The sequence below is a fragment of the Cherax quadricarinatus genome, chromosome 3 (assembly GCF_038502225.1).
Source record: "Cherax quadricarinatus isolate ZL_2023a chromosome 3, ASM3850222v1, whole genome shotgun sequence".
Taxonomy (NCBI): domain Eukaryota; kingdom Metazoa; phylum Arthropoda; class Malacostraca; order Decapoda; family Parastacidae; genus Cherax; species Cherax quadricarinatus.
The window spans coordinates 59,353,612-59,372,482 of record NC_091294.1 but is presented as its reverse complement, the minus strand read 5'-3'; the positions used below and the strand labels follow the sequence as shown (position 1 = coordinate 59,372,482).

The window sequence follows — 18,871 nt, the reverse complement described above, 5'->3', positions numbered from 1 at the left end:
GAGGTGGCCAGAAGAGCTCACACGGGTAAAGCAAAGCTACTAGTTATGAGTGATTTCAATCACAAGAAGATTGATTAGGAAAACCTGGAGCCACGTGGGGGTCCCGAAACATGGAGAGCCAAGATGATGGATGTGGTACTGGAAAACCTAATGCATCAACATGTTAGGAACACTACCAGAGAGAGAAGTGAGCATGAACCAACAAGACTGGACCTCGTATCCACCCTGAGCAACTCGGACATCGAGGACATCACACATGGCCCCTCGGAGCTAGTGATGACGTGGGTCTGAGCTTTGAATACATAGTAGAGTTACAAGTGGAGAAGGTAACAGGCATAGGATGGGAAAAGCCAGACTACAAAAGGGGGGACTACACAGGCATGAGGAACTTTCTGCAAGAGGTTCAGTGGGAAAGAACATTGGTAGGAAAATCAGTAAACGAAATGATGAACTACGCGACAACAAAATACAAGGAGGCAGAGGAGAGGTTTGTTCTCAAGAGCAACATAAATAATGGGTAGACGAAAACAAGCCCTTGGTTTACCCAGAGGTGTAGGGAGGCAAAAACTAAGTATGCTAGAGAGTGGGAAAAGTACAGAAAACAAAGGACCCAGGAAAATAAAGAGATTAGTCAAAGAGCCAGAAACGAGTATGCACAGATAAGGAGGGAGGCCTAACGACAGTATGAAAAACGACATAGCATCGAAAGTCAAGTCAGGCTGTGGAAGAAAGGCAGAAAACTCACAAGAAATGATCAAGAAGTATGTGAGGAGCTCAATATGAGATTTGAAGAAGTATTGACAGTGGAGACAGAAAGTACTCGGGGAAGTCAGAATAGGGGAAGTACACCAACAAGGGATATACCAACAAGTGCTGGATGAAATACACACAACCAATGAGGAGGTGAAGAGGCTGCTAAATGAACTTGATACCTCAAAGACGGTGGGACGGGACATCTCTCCATGGGTCCTTAGAAAAGGAGCAGAGACGCTGTGTGTGGAACTAACAACAATTGTCAACACATCCATTGAAACTCGCAACTACCTGAGGTATGGAAGACGGCAAATGTAGTCCCCATTTTTAAGAATGGAGACAGACACAAGGCACTAAACTACAGACCACTGTCACTGACAAGTATAGTATGCAAAATCATGGAAAAGCTTATCAGAAGGAGAGTGGTGGAGCACCTAGAACAAGCATATAAACCTGAACAAGCATGTAAACAACAGCCAGCACGGATTCAGGGAAGAAAAATCCTGTGTCACAAGCCTACTGGAGCTTTATGAAAGGGTGACAGAAGTAAGACACGAGAGAGAGAGGGGTGGGAATTGAATTTTCTTGGACTGTAAGAATATCTTCGACACAGTTCCTCACAAGAGATTATATCTGTAGAGGGTTTCGGGGGTCAACGCCCCTGCGGCCCGGTCTGTGGCCAGAACTCAGTGCAAAAGATAGAGGATCCGGCACACGTAACAGGAAGGGCATTACAATGGATCAGGAATACCTGACAGGGAGGCAACAACGAGGTGTCAGAGTGGGCGCCTGTGACGAGCGGGGTTCCACAGGGGTCAATCCTAGGACCAGTGCTGTTTTTGGTATATGTGAATGACATGACAGAAGGGATAGACTCAGATGTGTCCTTGTTTGCAGATATATGATGTTAATTACTCGAATTAAATCGAATAAGGATCAGGCAGGATTACAAAGAGACCTGGACAGGCTGCAATCCTGGTCCAGCAACTGGCTTTTTTAATTTAATCCCACCAAATGCAAAGTCATGAAGATCAGGGAAGGGCAAAGAAGACCGCAGACAGAGTAAAGGCATGGTAGCCAAAGACTGCAAACCTTACTCAATGAAAAGGATCTTGGGGTGAGTATAATACCGAGCACATCTCCTGAGGCGCACATCAACCAGATAACTGTTGCTGTATATGGGCGCCTGGCAAACCTGAGAATAGCGTTCCGATACCTCAGTAAGGAATCATTCAAGACTCTGTACACCGTGTACGTCAGGCCCATATTGGAATATGCAGCACCAGTCTGGAACCCACATCTGGTCAAGCACGTCAAGGAATTAGAGAAAGTGCAAAGGTTTGCAACAAGACTAGCTCCAGAGCTAAGAGTAATGTTCTACGAAGAAAGGTTAAGGGAAATTGGCCTGACGACACATGATAACGAGACATGATAATGACATACAAAATACTGCGAGGAATTGACAACGTAAACAGAGACAGGATGTTCCAGAGAAGGGACACAGAAACAAGGGGTCACAATTGTAAGTTGAAGACTCAGATGAGTCAAAGAGATGTTAGGAAGTATTTCTTCAGTCATAGAGATGTCAGGAAGTGGAATAGTCTGGCTGACGTAGTGGAGGCAGGAATCATACATAGCTTTAAGATGAGGTTTGATAAAGCTCATGAAGCAGAGAGCGGACCTAGTAGCGACCAGTGAAGAGGCGGGGCCAGGAGCTATGATTCTACCCCTGCAACCACAATTAGGTGAGTACAGTCACAAACTTACACCCTTGTATCTTTCACAAACACTGCTGTCATTAGAGCTACCACCACATCATTTGTTTTTAATTGTGTTGCAACTTTCCCTAGAGAAAACTGAGGTGGAAGCCAGTCTGGTGGCAGAGAGAGTCGCTGCTGGTGACCACGTCTCTGTAGACTGTCACATCAAGATTGACCCCCATCTCCACCCCACCGTCACCTGGTTCAAGGACGACGAACAGATCGACCTTGAAGACGACAAGTTCTATCTTGGACGTAGAGGTAGGTGTTACTTCAGGTGTAGAGGTAGGTGTTACATCAGGTGTAGAGGTAGGTGTTACATCAGGTGTAGAGGTAGGTGTTACCTCAAGTGTAGAGGAAGGTGTTACCAGGTGTAGAGGTAGGTGCTACCTCAGGTGTAGAAGTGTTACCACAGGTGTAGAGGTAGGTGTTACCAGGTGTAGAGGTACGTGCTACTTCAAGTGTAGAGATAGGTGTTACCACAGGTGTAGAGGTAGGTGTTACCTCAGGTGTAGAGGTAGGTGTTACCTCAAGTGTAGAGGAAGGTGTTACCAGGTGTAGAGGTAGGTGCTACCTCAGGTGTAGAAGTGTTACCACAGGTGTAGAGGTAGGTGTTACCAGGTGTAGAGGTAGGTGTTACCTCAGGTGTAGAGGTAGGTGTTACCTCAGGTGTAGAGGTAGGTGTTACCTCAGGTGTAGAGGTAGGTGTTACCTCAGGTGTAGAAGCCGGTGTTACCTCAGGTGTAGAAGTAGGCGTGTGTTGGATTATTTCAGCTGCCTTCCAGTCAACATTGTGACTGATAAGGTCGACAGTGTTATACAGCAGATTAGTTTGTTTAAGAAAAAACCTCGGGAATGATAGTGTCAGTACAGTTACATACTATTAAATGGTATCTTAAAAGTAATTACATCATTTTCAATTATATAACATTAAAATTCTGATAGGTATTATGTTATGTGAGTACTGTCACTTAATAAATAAATCTTTTAGTTCCTGTATTTTCGTCAATACAAGATTACTATTATATTCCTCAGGAAGTTTTAAACATTTTGGAGTCACACAGCATCTGGAAAATGAGATTTAATGTAATAAGGTTTGATTCAATAAAGAGAAGGGAGGCTCTAGTTCCCCCGGATCACTACAAGCATCACCATGCTCCGAAGATCATGTCACATATGCTCCCCCTTTTCTAAGCTTCTGACAAAAATTCCATATAGGAAGTGAAAGGCCTCAAGCACTCTCCTGCCCTGCCTGTGGTTTATTACATTCTCTTGGGTCATATACACATGTTGCATATTTTAATTAACGTTTGAATTATAATGTCTTTGAGGTACATTTATAGTATTTTAAAGGGAATTATTAGATATCCAAGATTTAGAACTTTCTACGAAGATTTGATGACTGTCAAGATGTTATATACTGCCTCCACACAGTGTAAGTATGCATACTGCCTCCACACAGTGTAAGGATGTATACTGCCTCCACACAGTGTAAGAATGTATACTGCCTACACACAGTGTAAGTATGCATACTGCCTCCACACAGTGTAAGGATGTATACTGCCTCCACACAGTGTAAGAATGTATACTGCCTACACACAGTGTAAGTATGCATACTGCCTCCACACAGTGTAAGGATGTATACTGCCTCCACACAGTGTAAGAATGTATACTGCCTACACACAGTGTAAGTATGCATACTGCCTCCACACAGTGTAAGGATGTATACTGCCTCCACACAGTGTAAGAATGTATACTGCCTACACACAGTGTAAATATGCATACTGCCTCCACACAGTGTAAGGATGTATACTGCCTCCACACAGTGTAAGGATGTATACTGCCTCCACACAGTGTAAGGATGTATACTGCCTCCACACAGTGTAAGTATGCATACTGCCTCCACACAGTGTAAGGATGTATACTGCCTACACACAGTGTAAGAATGTATACTGCCTACACACAGTGTAAGTATGCATACTGCCTCCACACAGTGTAAGGATGTATACTGCCTCCACACAGTGTAAGGATGTATACTGCCTCCACACGGTGTAAGGATGCATACTGCCTCCACACAGTGTAAGGATGCATACTGCCTCCACACAGTGTAAGGATGCATACTGCCTCCACACAGTGTAAGGATGTATACTGCCTCCACACAGTGTAAGGATGTATACTGCCTCCACACAGTGTAAGGATGCATACTGCCTCCACACAGTGTAAGGATGTATACTGCCTCCACACAGTGTAAGAATGTATACTGCCTACACACAGTGTAAGTATGCATACTGCCTCCACACAGTGTAAGGATGTATACTGCCTCCACACAGTGTAAGAATGTATACTGCCTACACACAGTGTAAGTATGCATACTGCCTCCACACAGTGTAAGGATGTATACTGCCTCCACACAGTGTAAGAATGTATACTGCCTACACACAGTGTAAGTATGCATACTGCCTCCACACAGTGTAAGGATGTATATTGCCTCCACACAGTGTAAGAATGTATACTGCCTACACACAGTGTAAATATGCATACTGCCTCCACACAGTGTAAGGATGTATACTGCCTCCACACAGTGTAAGGATGTATACTGCCTCCACACAGTGTAAGGATGTATACTGCCTCCACACAGTGTAAGTATGCATACTGCCTCCACACAGTGTAAGGATGTATACTGCCTCCACACAGTGTAAGAATGTATACTGCCTACACACAGTGTAAGTATGCATACTGCCTCCACACAGTGTAAGGATGTATACTGCCTCCACACAGTGTAAGGATGTATACTGCCTCCACACGGTGTAAGGATGCATACTGCCTCCACACAGTGTAAGGATGCATACTGCCTCCACACAGTGTAAGGATGCATACTGCCTCCACACAGTGTAAGGATGTATACTGCCTCCACACAGTGTAAGGATGTATACTGCCTCCACACAGTGTAAGGATGCATACTGCCTCCACACAGTGTAAGGATGTATACTGCCTCCACACAGTGTAAGATGTATATTGCCTCCACACAGTGTAAGATGTATACTGCCTCCACACAGTGTAAGGATGTATACTGCCTCCACACAGTGTAAGGATGTATACTGCCTTCACACAGTGTAAGGATGTATACTGCCTTCACACAGTGTAAGGATGTATACTTCCTCCACACAGTGTAAGGATGTATACTGCCTCCACACAGTGTAAGGATGTACACTGCCTCCACACAGTGTAAGGATGTATACTGCCTCCACACAGTGTAAGGATGTATATTGCCTCCACACAGTGTAAGGATGTATACTGCCTCTACACAGTGTAAGGATGTATACTGCCTCCACACAGTGTAAGGATGTATATTGCCTCCATACAGTGTAAGGATGTATACTGCCTCCACACAGTGTAAGGATGTATACTGCCTCCACACAGTGTAAGGATGTATATTGCCTCCACACATTGTAAGGATGTACACTGCCTCCACTCAGTGTAAGGATGTATACTGCCTCCACACAGTGTAAGGATGTACACTGCCTCCACGCAGTGTAAGGATGCATACTGCCTCCACACAGTGTAAGGATGTACACTGCCTCCACGCAGTGTAAGGATGCATACTGCCTCCACACAGTGTAAGGATGCATACTGCCTCCACACAGTGTAAGGATGTATACTGCCTCCACACAGTGTAAGGATGTATACTGCCTCTACACAGTGTAAGGATGTATACTGCCTTCACACAGTTTAAGGATGTATACTGCCTCCACACAGTGTAAGGATGTATACTGCCTCCACACAGTGTAAGGATGTATATTGCCTCCACAGTGTAAGGATGTATACTGCCTTCACACAGTGTAAGGATGCATACTGCCTCCACACAGTGTAAGGATGTATACTGCCTCCACACAGTGTAAGGATGTATATTGCCTCCACACAGTGTAAGGATGTACACTGCCTCCACACAGTGTAAGGATGTATACTGCCTCCACACAGTGTAAGGATGTATACTGCCTCCACACAGTGTAAGGATGTATACTGCCTCCACACAGTGTAAGGATGTATACTGCCTCCACACAGTGTAAGGATGTATACTGCCTCCACACAGTGTAAGGATGTATACTGCCTCCACACAGTGTAAGGATGTATACTGCCTCCACACAGTGTAAGGATGTATACTGCCTCCACACAGTGTAAGGATGTATACTGCCTCCACAGTGTAAGGATGTATACTGCCTCCACACAGTTTAAGGATGTATACTGCCTCCACACACTGTAAGGATGTATACTGCCTCCACACAGTGTAAGGATGTATACTGCCTCCACACAGTGTAAGGAAGTATACTGCCTCCACACAGTGTAAGGATGTATACTGCCTCCACACAGTGTAAGGATGTATACTGCCTCCACACAGTGTAAGGATGTATACAACGAGAGGTGTACGTCTCACAATATATGTTGAGAGTTTACTCTGATCCTTGTATATAGAGACCAAAAATATTCTTGACTGGTTACACGTGTAGTCGATTGTCTTTAAAGTCAATTAAGTAGCTACCAGCCAGGGTAAGAACAAGTATCATCACTGATGAAGACACAGCTGGTGATCGAACACTGTTCACTCTGCTTCATCACCTTATAACTATTAACCAGCGATATAACTGTAGTAATGGTACCACATGCATTTTAAATGTGCTTTACCTTTCATTCAACGTAATTAAACAAATATGAGGTAAACTCAAGGTCGTAATGAAGAACTGTCAGTGAAGAAACATAAAAATGAACGGTGACTTGAACCGTGGTTGTCATATTTAGCAGCGTTACAACTGCTCCCTCACACACCTAACATTATTTACAACCATCGCTGCTATGTCACAGTTGTATCACCGACATTAACTGTGACCCGTCCATTCTTCTGGTTCTTAGGTGATGTTTTGTAAAGTGACTTTCTTAGTTAGGTTATAAGAACGTCAGTTAGAATTTACATATTATATCTCACTGTTAATAAGGTTTTTTGCTAAATCATGAATATTCTTTAACACTATTATGAAATATGTTGATAATAAAAGTATCTCAAAAGTATTTATTTTTCTATAATATTCAAGTGACGTAAGTAGTGGAGGCTTTTAAATATAGTGAAGCGTAGAACACAGTGTATGAGAAAGTCCGCAGTTAACATATACCAGTAGTGATCAGAAAGGAATTAAATTAGGCTCAATGCTGAGCCTAAATAAATATAACTCTTCACAGAAGACTTCCATGACGGTGACAGTGACGGAGAGAAAGATGACGTTGATGGTGACGGTCGTGAGGAGGAGACGTGGGTGCTGGAGATCCTGAAGGTTCATGGTCACCACTCCGGGGTCTACACCTGTCGCGTCCACACCGAGGTCGATGATGCTTCTGACGACCTCATCCTCACTGTCGAGGGTGAGTCATCCTGTATCTAAATGGTTTAGAAGAACGACAAGTTGAAAAATGAGACAATTGTGCAACATTTGGGAATCTTCATCGTGCAAACGTTTCGCCAGCCAGTGGATTCTTCAGTCCAATACAGAGAAGAACGGTGGAAGATGGAAGAAGTTTTAGGTAATCAGTCCTCTAGAAATGTCTTGAGAAAAGTACTTTTTCTTACGATTGATGGACTGAACACATCGACTAAAGGCTGAGGGACTGATCACCTCAAACTCCTTCTCATCTTCCAAAGTTCTTCTCTTTACTGGACTGAAGAAGCCAATGCCTGGCGAAACGTTTCCTCAGCAAAGATTCCGAAACGTTGCACAGGTATCTTACTCTTTACTTCTGCTACTACTACTACTACTACTACTACTACTGCTGCTACTACTACTACTACTACTACTACTACTATTACTACTACTGCTGCTACACTCTACTAGAGTTGCTCCACTAAGGTTACAGCACTTTACGTCAAATTTTACTCCCACAGGAGTAAAATCGTGATATAGATTAACAAATATTGCTAAGTAAGTCAAGTTGAAGACCCCGTAGATGATCTGTTCATTTATTTCTGAGAGGTTGTATCTGTGTGTGAGTCAGCGCAGCACTGGAGCAACTCTGTGTGTGAGTCAGCGCAGCACTGGAGCAACTCTGTGTGTGAGTCAGCGCAGCACTGGAGCAACTCTGTGTGTGAGTCAGCGCAGCACTGGAGCAACTCTGTGTGTGTCAGCGCAGCACTGGAGCAACACTGTGTGTGAGTCAGCGCAGCACTGGAGCAACACTGTGTGTGAGTCAGCGCAGCACTGGAGCAACTCTGTGTGTGAGTCAGCGCAGCACTGGAGCAACTCTGTTTGTGAGTCAGCGCAGCACTGGAGCAACTCTGTGTGTGAGTCAGCGCAGCACTGGAGCAACTCTGTGTGTCAGCGCAGCACTGGAGCAACTCTGTGTGTGTCAGCACAGCATTGGAGCAACTCTGTGTGAGTCAGCACAGCACTGGAGCAACTGTGTGTGTCAGCACAGCACTGGAGCAACTCTGTGTGTGAGTCAGCGCAGCACTGGAGCAACTCTGTGTGTGTGTCAGCGCAGCACTGGAGCAACTGTGTGAGTCAGCACAGCACTGGAGCAACTTGTGTGTGAGTCAGCGCAGCACTGGAGCAACTCTGTGTGAGTCAGAGAAGCACTGGAGCAACTCTGTGTGTGAGTCAGCTCAGCACTGGAGCAACTTGTGTGTGAGTCAGCACCGCACTGGAGCAACTCTGTGTGAGTCAGCGCAGCACTGGAGCAACTCTGTGTGTGAGTCAGCGCAGCACTGAAGCAACTCTGTGCGAGTCAGCGCAGCACTGGAGCAATCTGTGTGAGTCAGCGCGGCACTGGAGTAACTCTGTGTGCGAGTCAGCGCAGGACTGGAGCAACTCTGTGTGTGAGTCAGCGCAGCACTGGAGCAACTCTGTGTGAGTCAGCGCAGCACTGGAGAAACTCTGTGTGTGAGTTAGTACAGCACTGGAGCAACTCTGTGTGAGTCAGCGCAGCACTGGAGCAACTGTGTGAGTCAGCGCAGCACTGGACCAACTCTCTGTGAGTCAGCGCAGCACTGGAGCAACTCTGTGTGTGAGTCAGCACAGCACTGAAGCAACTTGTGTGAGTCAGCGCAGCACAGGAGCGACTCTGTGTGTCAGCACAGCACTGGAGGAACTCTGTGTGAGTCAGCGCAACACTGGAGCAACTCTGTATCTGAGGCAGCGCAGCACTGGATCAACTTGTGTGTGAATTAGCGCAGCACTGGAGCAACTCTGTGAGTCAGTGCAGCACTGGAGCAACTCTGTGTGAGTCAGCGCAGCACTGGAGCAACTATGTGAGTCAGCGCTGCACTGGAGCAACTTGTGTGTGAGTCAGCACAGCACTGGATCAACTCTGTGTGTGAGTCAGAGCAGCACTGGAGCAACTCTGTGTGACTCAGCACAGAACTGGAGCAACTCTGTGTGAGTCAGCGCAGCACTGGAGCAATTATGTGTGAGTCAGGGCAGCCCTGGAGCAACTCTGTGTGAGTCAGCACAGCACTGGAGCAACTCTGTGTATGGGTCAGCGCAGCACTGGAGCATCTGTGTTTGAGTCAGCGCAGCACTGGAGCAACTCTGAGTCAGCACAGCACTGGAGCAATTCTGTGTGAGTCAGCGCAGCACTGGAGCAACTGTGTGTGAATCAGCGCAGCACTGGAGTAACTCTGTGTGTGAGTCAGCACAGCACTAGAGGATCTCTGTGAGTCAGCACAGCACTAGAGCAACTCTGTGAGTCAGCACTACACTGGAGCAACTCTGTGAATGAATCAGCGCAGCACTGGAGCAACTCTGAGTCAGCGCAGCAATGGAGCAGCTCTGTGAGTCAGCGCAGCACTGGAGCAACTCTGTGAGTCAGCACATCACTGGGGCAACTCTGTGAGTGAGTCAGCACAGCACTGGAGCAACTCTGCATGTAAAGACAGGTTCTCGTGATTGGGAGAGAAGAGTTTCCGCGTCTCCATTAACAGACAGAGGATCGAACCTTCAATACTTCACTTCTTTCACTGAATAACCCACAATTGTTTAGTGCTCTATATAAATATAAAAATGAAGATAAAAAATGTATATGCAATTGTTCTAGTCTCTTATGTGAATAGAATGTAACAGTTGTAATTGAAAAAATGGCATATTCATGTTGGCTTACTGTTGTGTATATTACAATAACAGGCCTTTGTCTGTAGGCTTAGTGTTCTGTAGATTAAACTTCTGTAGATGTGTTGAATAACAAAAGTTAACTTAGACACACTAAGACAAGTAAATAATGCATGTACAGATGTGCCGAACCCACCGCACCTGATGGCGGTAGAGTGCAGGGACCGAGAGGCCTTCCTGGAGTGGGCCTCCGCTGGGGACAACAACGCCCCGGTACAAGGCTTCTTTATTGAGTACACCACCTCTTATCATCCTGATGTGTGGAAAGCTGCAACTAATAAGATACCAGCGTCTTCAACTTCCTTCTCAGTGAGTATAGCAGAGCTGCCTGAGATATTCACAACAAGAAGAAAAAAAACTTCTATACTCCTCTCTTAAACCTTCGCAAGCAAATCTCTGAACTGCAGTTATACCCACATCCTCTACCAGTAGCTCCCTCATTGCCAGCATGACCATACATCAACAGTATTAAACCCAAGCATCTGTTACATTCCTTAACGATAAAACATAATATAATCATCTTCAATACATCCTCAGCCATAAATGGAAAAGTTCTCCATGTTCTGAGTTCGTGAATGTAAAATATCTGCATCTTTACCTGTTGACCTAAACACACACAAAGCCTCGCTGGCGTCAAGCCTACGTCCATTATAAGATACACTACCTGTGTCCTGCTTCATCCTTCCCTCACCAGTGATACATGTATTACTTACTCGTTTCCTATCAGTTATGCGAGAGCTATATATATTTTATTAGCTTACTGAATATAAATATTTTTCCTTCATTTACTCTAACACTATTTGTGATGATTTCTTGTGTGATACACCATGGCTACAGTAATGTCAGAATTCAGAGTTCATAGCAACACTAATGTTCAGTGTAAAATATCAGAGTTCATAGCTACACTAATATTTAATGTGAATCTTCTACGGGCTACGCTATGTCAGTCTCAGGTTATTGTAAACAAAGGTAGATCACACACTGTCTAGCTCATTACGCTGCTCTGTTGCGCTTACGCAGTGTAGTTGGTGTGAGTATATGTATTCGCCAGCTTGTGATTACGACGATCGAGTCTCGAATCCCAGCTTCGCCTCTAACCGGCTTTACTAATCTTGACTTGAATGTGTATGTTTGTGTGTATGCACTTGCCTACTTGTGATTGCATGGTCGAGTCTCGGATGGTAGCCTCGCCTCAACCGAGTTCACTCAGTCCTAGTATATCATTCTTTTTCTTAAGGGCATGTCTGGAGGTCTGATTCATCACTTTTCTTCCGTTTATTCCCATCTTAATCCTGTTTCCTGCATCTCGGTCATTATTTATGTATCTTCCTTCACAAGTTCTCTAAAAAATCGTGTTGTGAGAAATTATGTGGATGAATTTTTGAAAGTAGTCTTGAATTAACCTTCCACCCACATAACTGGGGAGAACTCTGGTACTTCTAAAGCAGATTATACCTACTGATACTGATGTACCTCGGAGATATGTGGGACATCAGTGACAATGGGTCACAACACTGTCCCTCCTCAGTGTCCACCGTCTCAGCTTCCCAACTCACACTTCGGAACCTCAGATTAGGAACATGTGCTTCTTGAATATTAGGAAAATTTAAGCCAGTAACACTGGCAATTTAGGTTGTGGACTGTATAATATAGACAGGCAACTAATACTGGCCAATAACTAGTTACTTTACCTGTTGTGAGTTTTAATTTACATTGGGAAGCGAACATAAATTATATTATTGTAGTTCACAGGTTGGTCAACATTATCGCGTCCATTATTATATTCCTTATCAGTCTTATTATGACAGTTTCACAATATATCTGAACCCTTCTTGATACTCATTAGATTCACTCATTTCATGGTCCCAAGTTTTTGCTGATACTCTTTCTATCAGCCTCGACGACCCACTATTAAATTCTGCAACACTCGTTAATGTTTATGTTCCACCATTTTTGATGCCTCTCCTAAAACAATTATATTATACACATGTATTTTATTATATTCAGTGACATTTCCAGGTGTGCAGTACATTTTCTATATCAGAATATGTATTTCCTTTAAATTACACTGGTTACATTTTACTTAATTAACAGATTACAATAATAAGGAAAGTGTGAGAATATAGGTTCTCATATGACTTAACACCTTTTTATAAGTCGTGATAAAGATACACACCAACACTATTACATAAACATTATTTTCCTGTTAATTAGCACACAAATTACAGGAAAATTATCAAAATTTTCCCCACATATCTCCTTTAGTCCTTCAAGCCTCTAATGTCGTCAGGGTTCACTTGTTTATGTTTCTCCCCACAGGTTACTCTCATAGGCTCCAAGACTTAGTCTCGTTCCACACTTCAATATTTTCTTTAGTTTCTGAACGTGCTTAATTAGGTCTCCCTGACACAATACCAATAAGTGGATGCTTCAGTTATTTTTTCCTCCAAAGTCTCGGTTATACACTAAGAACACCTTACCTCGTTGGTGAAGGTTCATGCAACTATTGGAGTGTGCAAGTGCTCTCTGGTTAATGTTATATAGATCTGATAACTATAAAATCCTCTAATAATTGTCTTCAAACATCTAACAATGGTGTATCCTTCTCAAAAAAAAAAAAAAAAACAGAGAGTTATTGAAGAATGTACGTGAATACCTGTTTGCTTCACGTGTAAAAGTAGCGTGATTATTCCCCCTTTAAATCACGTTAAATATATTTGAGTATACCTCTTTTGAATGTCTCTGATACTTGATACTTCATACGTACAGGATAGTACCCAGAAAGTTTAGTCTGTGTATACGAGAATTTTCCAACGCATGTACATAGCTAAAATAAATGGAATAATTTGATTCCGTGTGATAACTCAAAAATGCTTCTTCTAGTCGTCTTCAAACTTTCAACATTGGTGTCTTACTTTTATTATGAACACAGACATTGTTCAACGGCATATTGTACCTGATTATAGGAAATACGCCAGTGAGAGAGCAGTCAATACAGGAGTCAACGAATTTTCAAGAGTATCCCTAGAGTGCCTCTATTTTTCCACCACCAATATGAGCAGATTATGGGAGAAAGAGAGAGAGAGAGAGAGAGAGAGAGAGAGAGAGAGAGAGAGAGTACTCTCTATACACCCATGCGGATGACAGGACTCTTAGTGTCAATCAGCTGGGAGTGGTCGAGGGACTGACCTATAGTACAGGAATGTGCACTTCACCTTTTCTTTCTTACTTTATCTCTGTGGTTTCTTTGTGGAACTTTAATAAATTTCTGAGACAGAATATGCCATCTATGAATCTCCCAGGATGTGTCCAAAAACAAGGTGCATGTGTGCGCTAGGTGAACATGGGCCCAGGTTCACCTCTAAAGTGTGTGTGTGTGTACTCACCTATTTGTGATTGCAAGGGTTAAGTCCTGGTCCCGCCTCTTCACTAGTCGCTGCTAGGCCCACTCTCTCCCTGATACATGAGCTTTATCGTACCTCTTCTTAAAGCTATGTATGAATCCTGCCTCTACTACATCACTCTCCAGATTGTTCCACTTCCTAACAACTCTATGGCTGAAGAAATACTTCCTAACATCCCTGTGACTCGTCTGAGTTTTCAACTTCCAGTTGTGACTCCTTGTTGCTGTGTCCCATCTCTGAAATATTCTTTCCCTATCAACTTTGTTAATTCCTCTCAGTATTTTAAAAGTCGTTATCATGACACTCCTATTCCTCCCATCCTCCAGTATCGTCAGGTTAATTTCCCTTACCCTCTCCTCGTAGAATATACCCCTTAGCTCTGGGACTAGTCTTGTTGCAAACCTTTGCTCTTTCTGTAATTTCTTAACATGCTTGATCAGGTGTGGGTTCCAGAGTGGTGCTGCATACTCCAATACCAGCCTGACCTACACTGTGTACATTGTCTTGAATGACTCCTTACTCAAGTGTCGAAACGCTGTTCTTAGGTTTGCCAGGTGCCTATATGCTGCAGCAGTTATTTGATTGATGTTTGCCTCAGGAGATGTGCTCTGTATGATACTCACCCCAAGATCCTCTTCCTTGAGTAAGGTTTGCAGCCTTCAGCCCCCTATCCTGTATTCCGTTTAAGCCCACTTGGTGGGGTTAAACTCCAGGAGCCATTTGTTGGACCATGTTTACCACCTGTTCAGATTCGTTTGTAGTCCTACCTGATCCTCACCCATTTCAATTCTCGACATTAGCTTTATATCATCTACGAACAGAGACATCTCTGAAACTATCCCTTCCTTCACGTCACTGAAATATACCAGAAACAGCACCAGCCCTAGTACTGACCCTTGTGGAACCTCGCTGGTCATATGTGCCCGCCCTGACACCTCATCACATCTCATCATTCACTGTTTCCTTAGTGCTAGGTATTCCCTGATCATTTGCAGTGCCTTTCCTGTTATTCCTGACTGTTCCCCTAGCTTTTGCACTAATCTCTTGTGTGGAACTGTGTCGAAAGCCTTCTTACGGTCCAAGAAAAAGCAGTTTACCCACCTCTCTCTCTCTCTCTCTCCCTCTTGTCTTTCTTCTGTCACCTTGTCGTAAAACTCCAGTAGGTTTGGGCACAGGATTTTCCATCTCTGAAACCATGCTGGTTATCGTGTATAAGCTCATTCCTTTCTAGGTGCTCCAGCACTCTTTTCCTGATAAGCTTCTTTTTGCAAATTATACACGTTAGTGACACTGCTCTGCAGTTTAGTTCTGCCTCTCTGTCTCCTTTCTTAAAAATTGGGAATACATCAGGGAGTTGCCCTGATTTGATAGATGTGTTGAAGACTGTTGTTAGTGGCACACACAGTGCCTCTGCTTCCTCTCTCAGGGCCCTTGGAGAGATGTTGTCCATTCCCACCGCCTTTGAGGTATCTAGTTCACTTAGCAATCTCCTCATCTCCTCCTCGGTTCTGTGCAGTGTGTCCAGCACTTGTTGGTGTATCCTACCATCCCAGTTTTAAGGAGTCCTTTCTGTCTCCACTGAAAATACTTCTTCAAATCTCGTGTTGAGCTCTTCCCATACTTCTTGGTCACATCTTGTGATCTTCCTTTCTCAGTCCGATTGACTGTCGTTTTCTTCCTGATGTGGCTGTACATCAGCTTTGGGTCATATTTGGCTGTCGATGCTGTGTTATTCTCATATTACCGCTGGGCCTCCCTCGTTATCCAGGTATATTCCTTTCTGGCTCTTCGGCTAATATTCTTATTTTCCTGAGTCCTTTGTCTTCTACACCTTTTCCATTCTCTAGCACACTGAATTTTGGCCTCACTTTACTGTTGGGGAAACCAGGGGATGATCCTGGTTGTTCCATTGTTTCTGTTGCTTTTGGGTAAGAACCTCTCCTCTGCCTCCATGCATTTTGTGATCAAGTATTCCATCATTTCATTGACTGTTTTTCCAACTACTTCTTTTTCCCACTGTACCTCATGGAGGAAATTTCTCATTCCTGTGTACTCCCCTCTTTTGTAATTTGACTTCTCCCATCCTACTTGCGCTGCTTCACTCTCCACTTTAAAGTCTACAATGTATTCAAAACCCAAGACCACATAACCACTAGCTCCAAGGAGCCTTTCATTGTGATGTCCTCAATGTCAGAACTACTCAAGGTGAATACGAGGCCCAGCCTTGCTGGTTCATCCTCTCCTCTCTCTCTGGTAGTGTCTCTAATGGTGATGCAAGAGATTTTCTAGTGCCACCTCCATCATCTTAGCCCTCCACTTTTTTGGTCCCCCATTTGGCTCCAGGTTTTCCCAGTCAATCTCCTTGTGACTGAAATCACCCACATCTAGTTACTTTGACCTGCCCATGTGGGCCCTTCTGGCTACCTCAGCTAGTGTGTCAGCCATTGCTCTGTTACTCTCATTGTACTCTTGTATTGCCCTCCTGCAATTTTGTGATGGGTTGTATATCACTGCAATCACCGCCTAGGGATCCTCAGTCTAAAGTGTTCCTACTATGTAGTCCACTCCTTCCAACTCCTCAAACTTCACTACTTTTTGATGAGCAGCGCAACTCCTCCTCCCCTCTGTTCCCTCTATCTTTCTTTAGGATCTGATATCCAGTTAGGTTAAGTTAGGTTTCTGTGAGTGCTATGATGTCTGGGGATGCCTCCATGATTCTTTCGTGCCACTCCTCACATGTGTGTGTATGTGTGTGTGTGTGTGTGTGTGTGTGTGTGTGTGTGTGAGGGGTTATCTGTTCCTCGCCTTGTTATGCTTATATTCTTGCATTTATTTTGGTGATGCTGAATTACTTTTTTTTCATTCATTGTTTTCATCCCTATATGTACTAATTTTTTCAATAGTTAAAAAAAAAATGTGTAGAATACATCTTATAGACTAAGTTTTGCTCTCAACTTAGCTTTATTACGTCAAGGATATGATCAGACTTCGTTGCGTCAAATGTGTACCAGACGTGTACCAGACGTGTACCAGACGTGTACCAGACGTATACCAGACGTGTACCAGACGTGTACTAGACGTGTATCAGACGTGTACTAGACGTGCACCAGACGTGTACCAGACGTGTACCAGACGTGTACCAGACGTGTACCAGACGTGTACCAGACGTGTACTAGACGTGTACCAGACGTGTACCAGACGTATCAGCAAAACTTACCTCTCAAATTTTTTCTTTGAACTTTAAGTAAGAACGCTCAGCATCAACTTCATAAAGTATACAAATTAATATACAGTAATTAATGTTCATTGCCACACCTAAGAGATGTATTATACTTTACTTTTCATTTAGTATGATAATGCAGCATTGTAAGCTTGTCAAGAGTGCGTTTCCAGTAGTGGTTAGAGACGCTCAGCATGACCTACCATCTATGTTATCTTTATCAATTTATATAATTTACCTTTTTTAACTACTTGGGAATTTTTTCTAGACTTCATGATAATTTTCAGATGCTAACTTTATGAGTCATAAGGCCTTTTTTTCATATTCTTTCGTCAAGTATAATACTCTTATAGTCAGTCAAGTTTCTTCCCTTACTGCGTGTTGCTGTAGTGTTGTTGTCTGCTGTTAAGTTGTTCCACATTTGTCTTTACTGTAGTACTAGATGCAGACGATAACATTTGAGTACCTTGCAACACTGTTTCCTTAGTCAAGGTCACAAAAAATGCAGCAGTCTTCTACTAAAAATTTAGTAATTTATCAACAATAGGTTATCTAGTTATTTTTATTTACTATTGTGTAGCTTTTTTGGTGCTCTTTATTTACCTAAAATTAGCTATGTTTGAGCTCCTGTCCCTATTGGACCCCCCCAGTTCCCCTGTTGAAATCCCGTATACTATCGAAAATTCGTTTCCTTATTGGAGACTCCAGTTCGTTTGATGCTCCAGTCCCCGTTGCTCCACAGACTGTTATAACTCATCCCTCACTGGAGCTCCAGCCCCTGTTGGATCCGATGATTCTTAATGAATGTCCAACCCCTTATAAATGTCTTCAGTTCCTGTTGGCTTCAGCTCTTCTTGAACACCGAAATCCTAATAGATATATCGGTTTCTCATGATGCTACATCCAGTATTTCAGTTTCTCTCTATGCTGGAAACTCCAGCTCCAACCTGGTCCAATAAGAGCATGAACCTCTATTGAAGGCCCAGCTTCCATTGGAGCACCCGACCCAAGCTGGAGCCCATTGGTGCCATACCTTCTTAAAGATGGAATTTCAGCTTCTAATGAATCCTTGCCTGATATTTCAGGAAGCATTCACATTGAACCCTCAGCCCCTACTAGAACACTAACATCTAGTGAAGTCTTGCCTCTACGCTGGACTCAATAGAGGATCTTTAGTCATTATTAAACCTCTAAAGGAGGCCTATCCTTTGACCCACATACGCAGTGGTAGACTTATCGTCCATCTGCACTTAGGCGACACCTTGCACTTTATCCCTCGGTAACTCTCAGTGACAACCAAGTCTCAAGAATAAAAAAAGTCACAATACCGTGACTGCAACAATACACAAATAACCCGCACAGAGGAGGAAGTAACTTATGACGACGTTTTGGTTCAACTTGGACCATTAAATAGTCACACACTAACGAAACATCGTTATCGGTATCTTTCTCCCATATGCAGGTTATTTATGTAGTGAAGTCTCACATATTCGTAAAAGCTCGCCTCACTGGACACATTCTTCTTCGAAGAATGTGCCTAGACTCTATATTTCAATAGAATTTCTATGCCTGTGTGAAGCAGTCTGCTAT

General features: G+C 43.6%; 1 protein-coding gene across 1 annotated transcript in view; it reads left to right on the top strand.

Annotated features, from left to right (window-relative positions):
- The window catches only part of LOC128706178 (neuroglian), a gene marked incomplete in the record, with an annotated part of 1,637,481 nt that extends 1,620,176 nt beyond the window's left edge, over positions 1-17,305 (top strand). The window contains 4 exon segments of the mRNA XM_070093335.1: positions 2,604-2,774; positions 7,743-7,922; positions 10,779-10,966; positions 17,021-17,305. Coding sequence (XP_069949436.1) covers positions 2,604-2,774; positions 7,743-7,922; positions 10,779-10,966; positions 17,021-17,305 — 824 coding nt within the window.
- Positions 17,306-18,871: the final 1,566 nt, after the last annotated feature.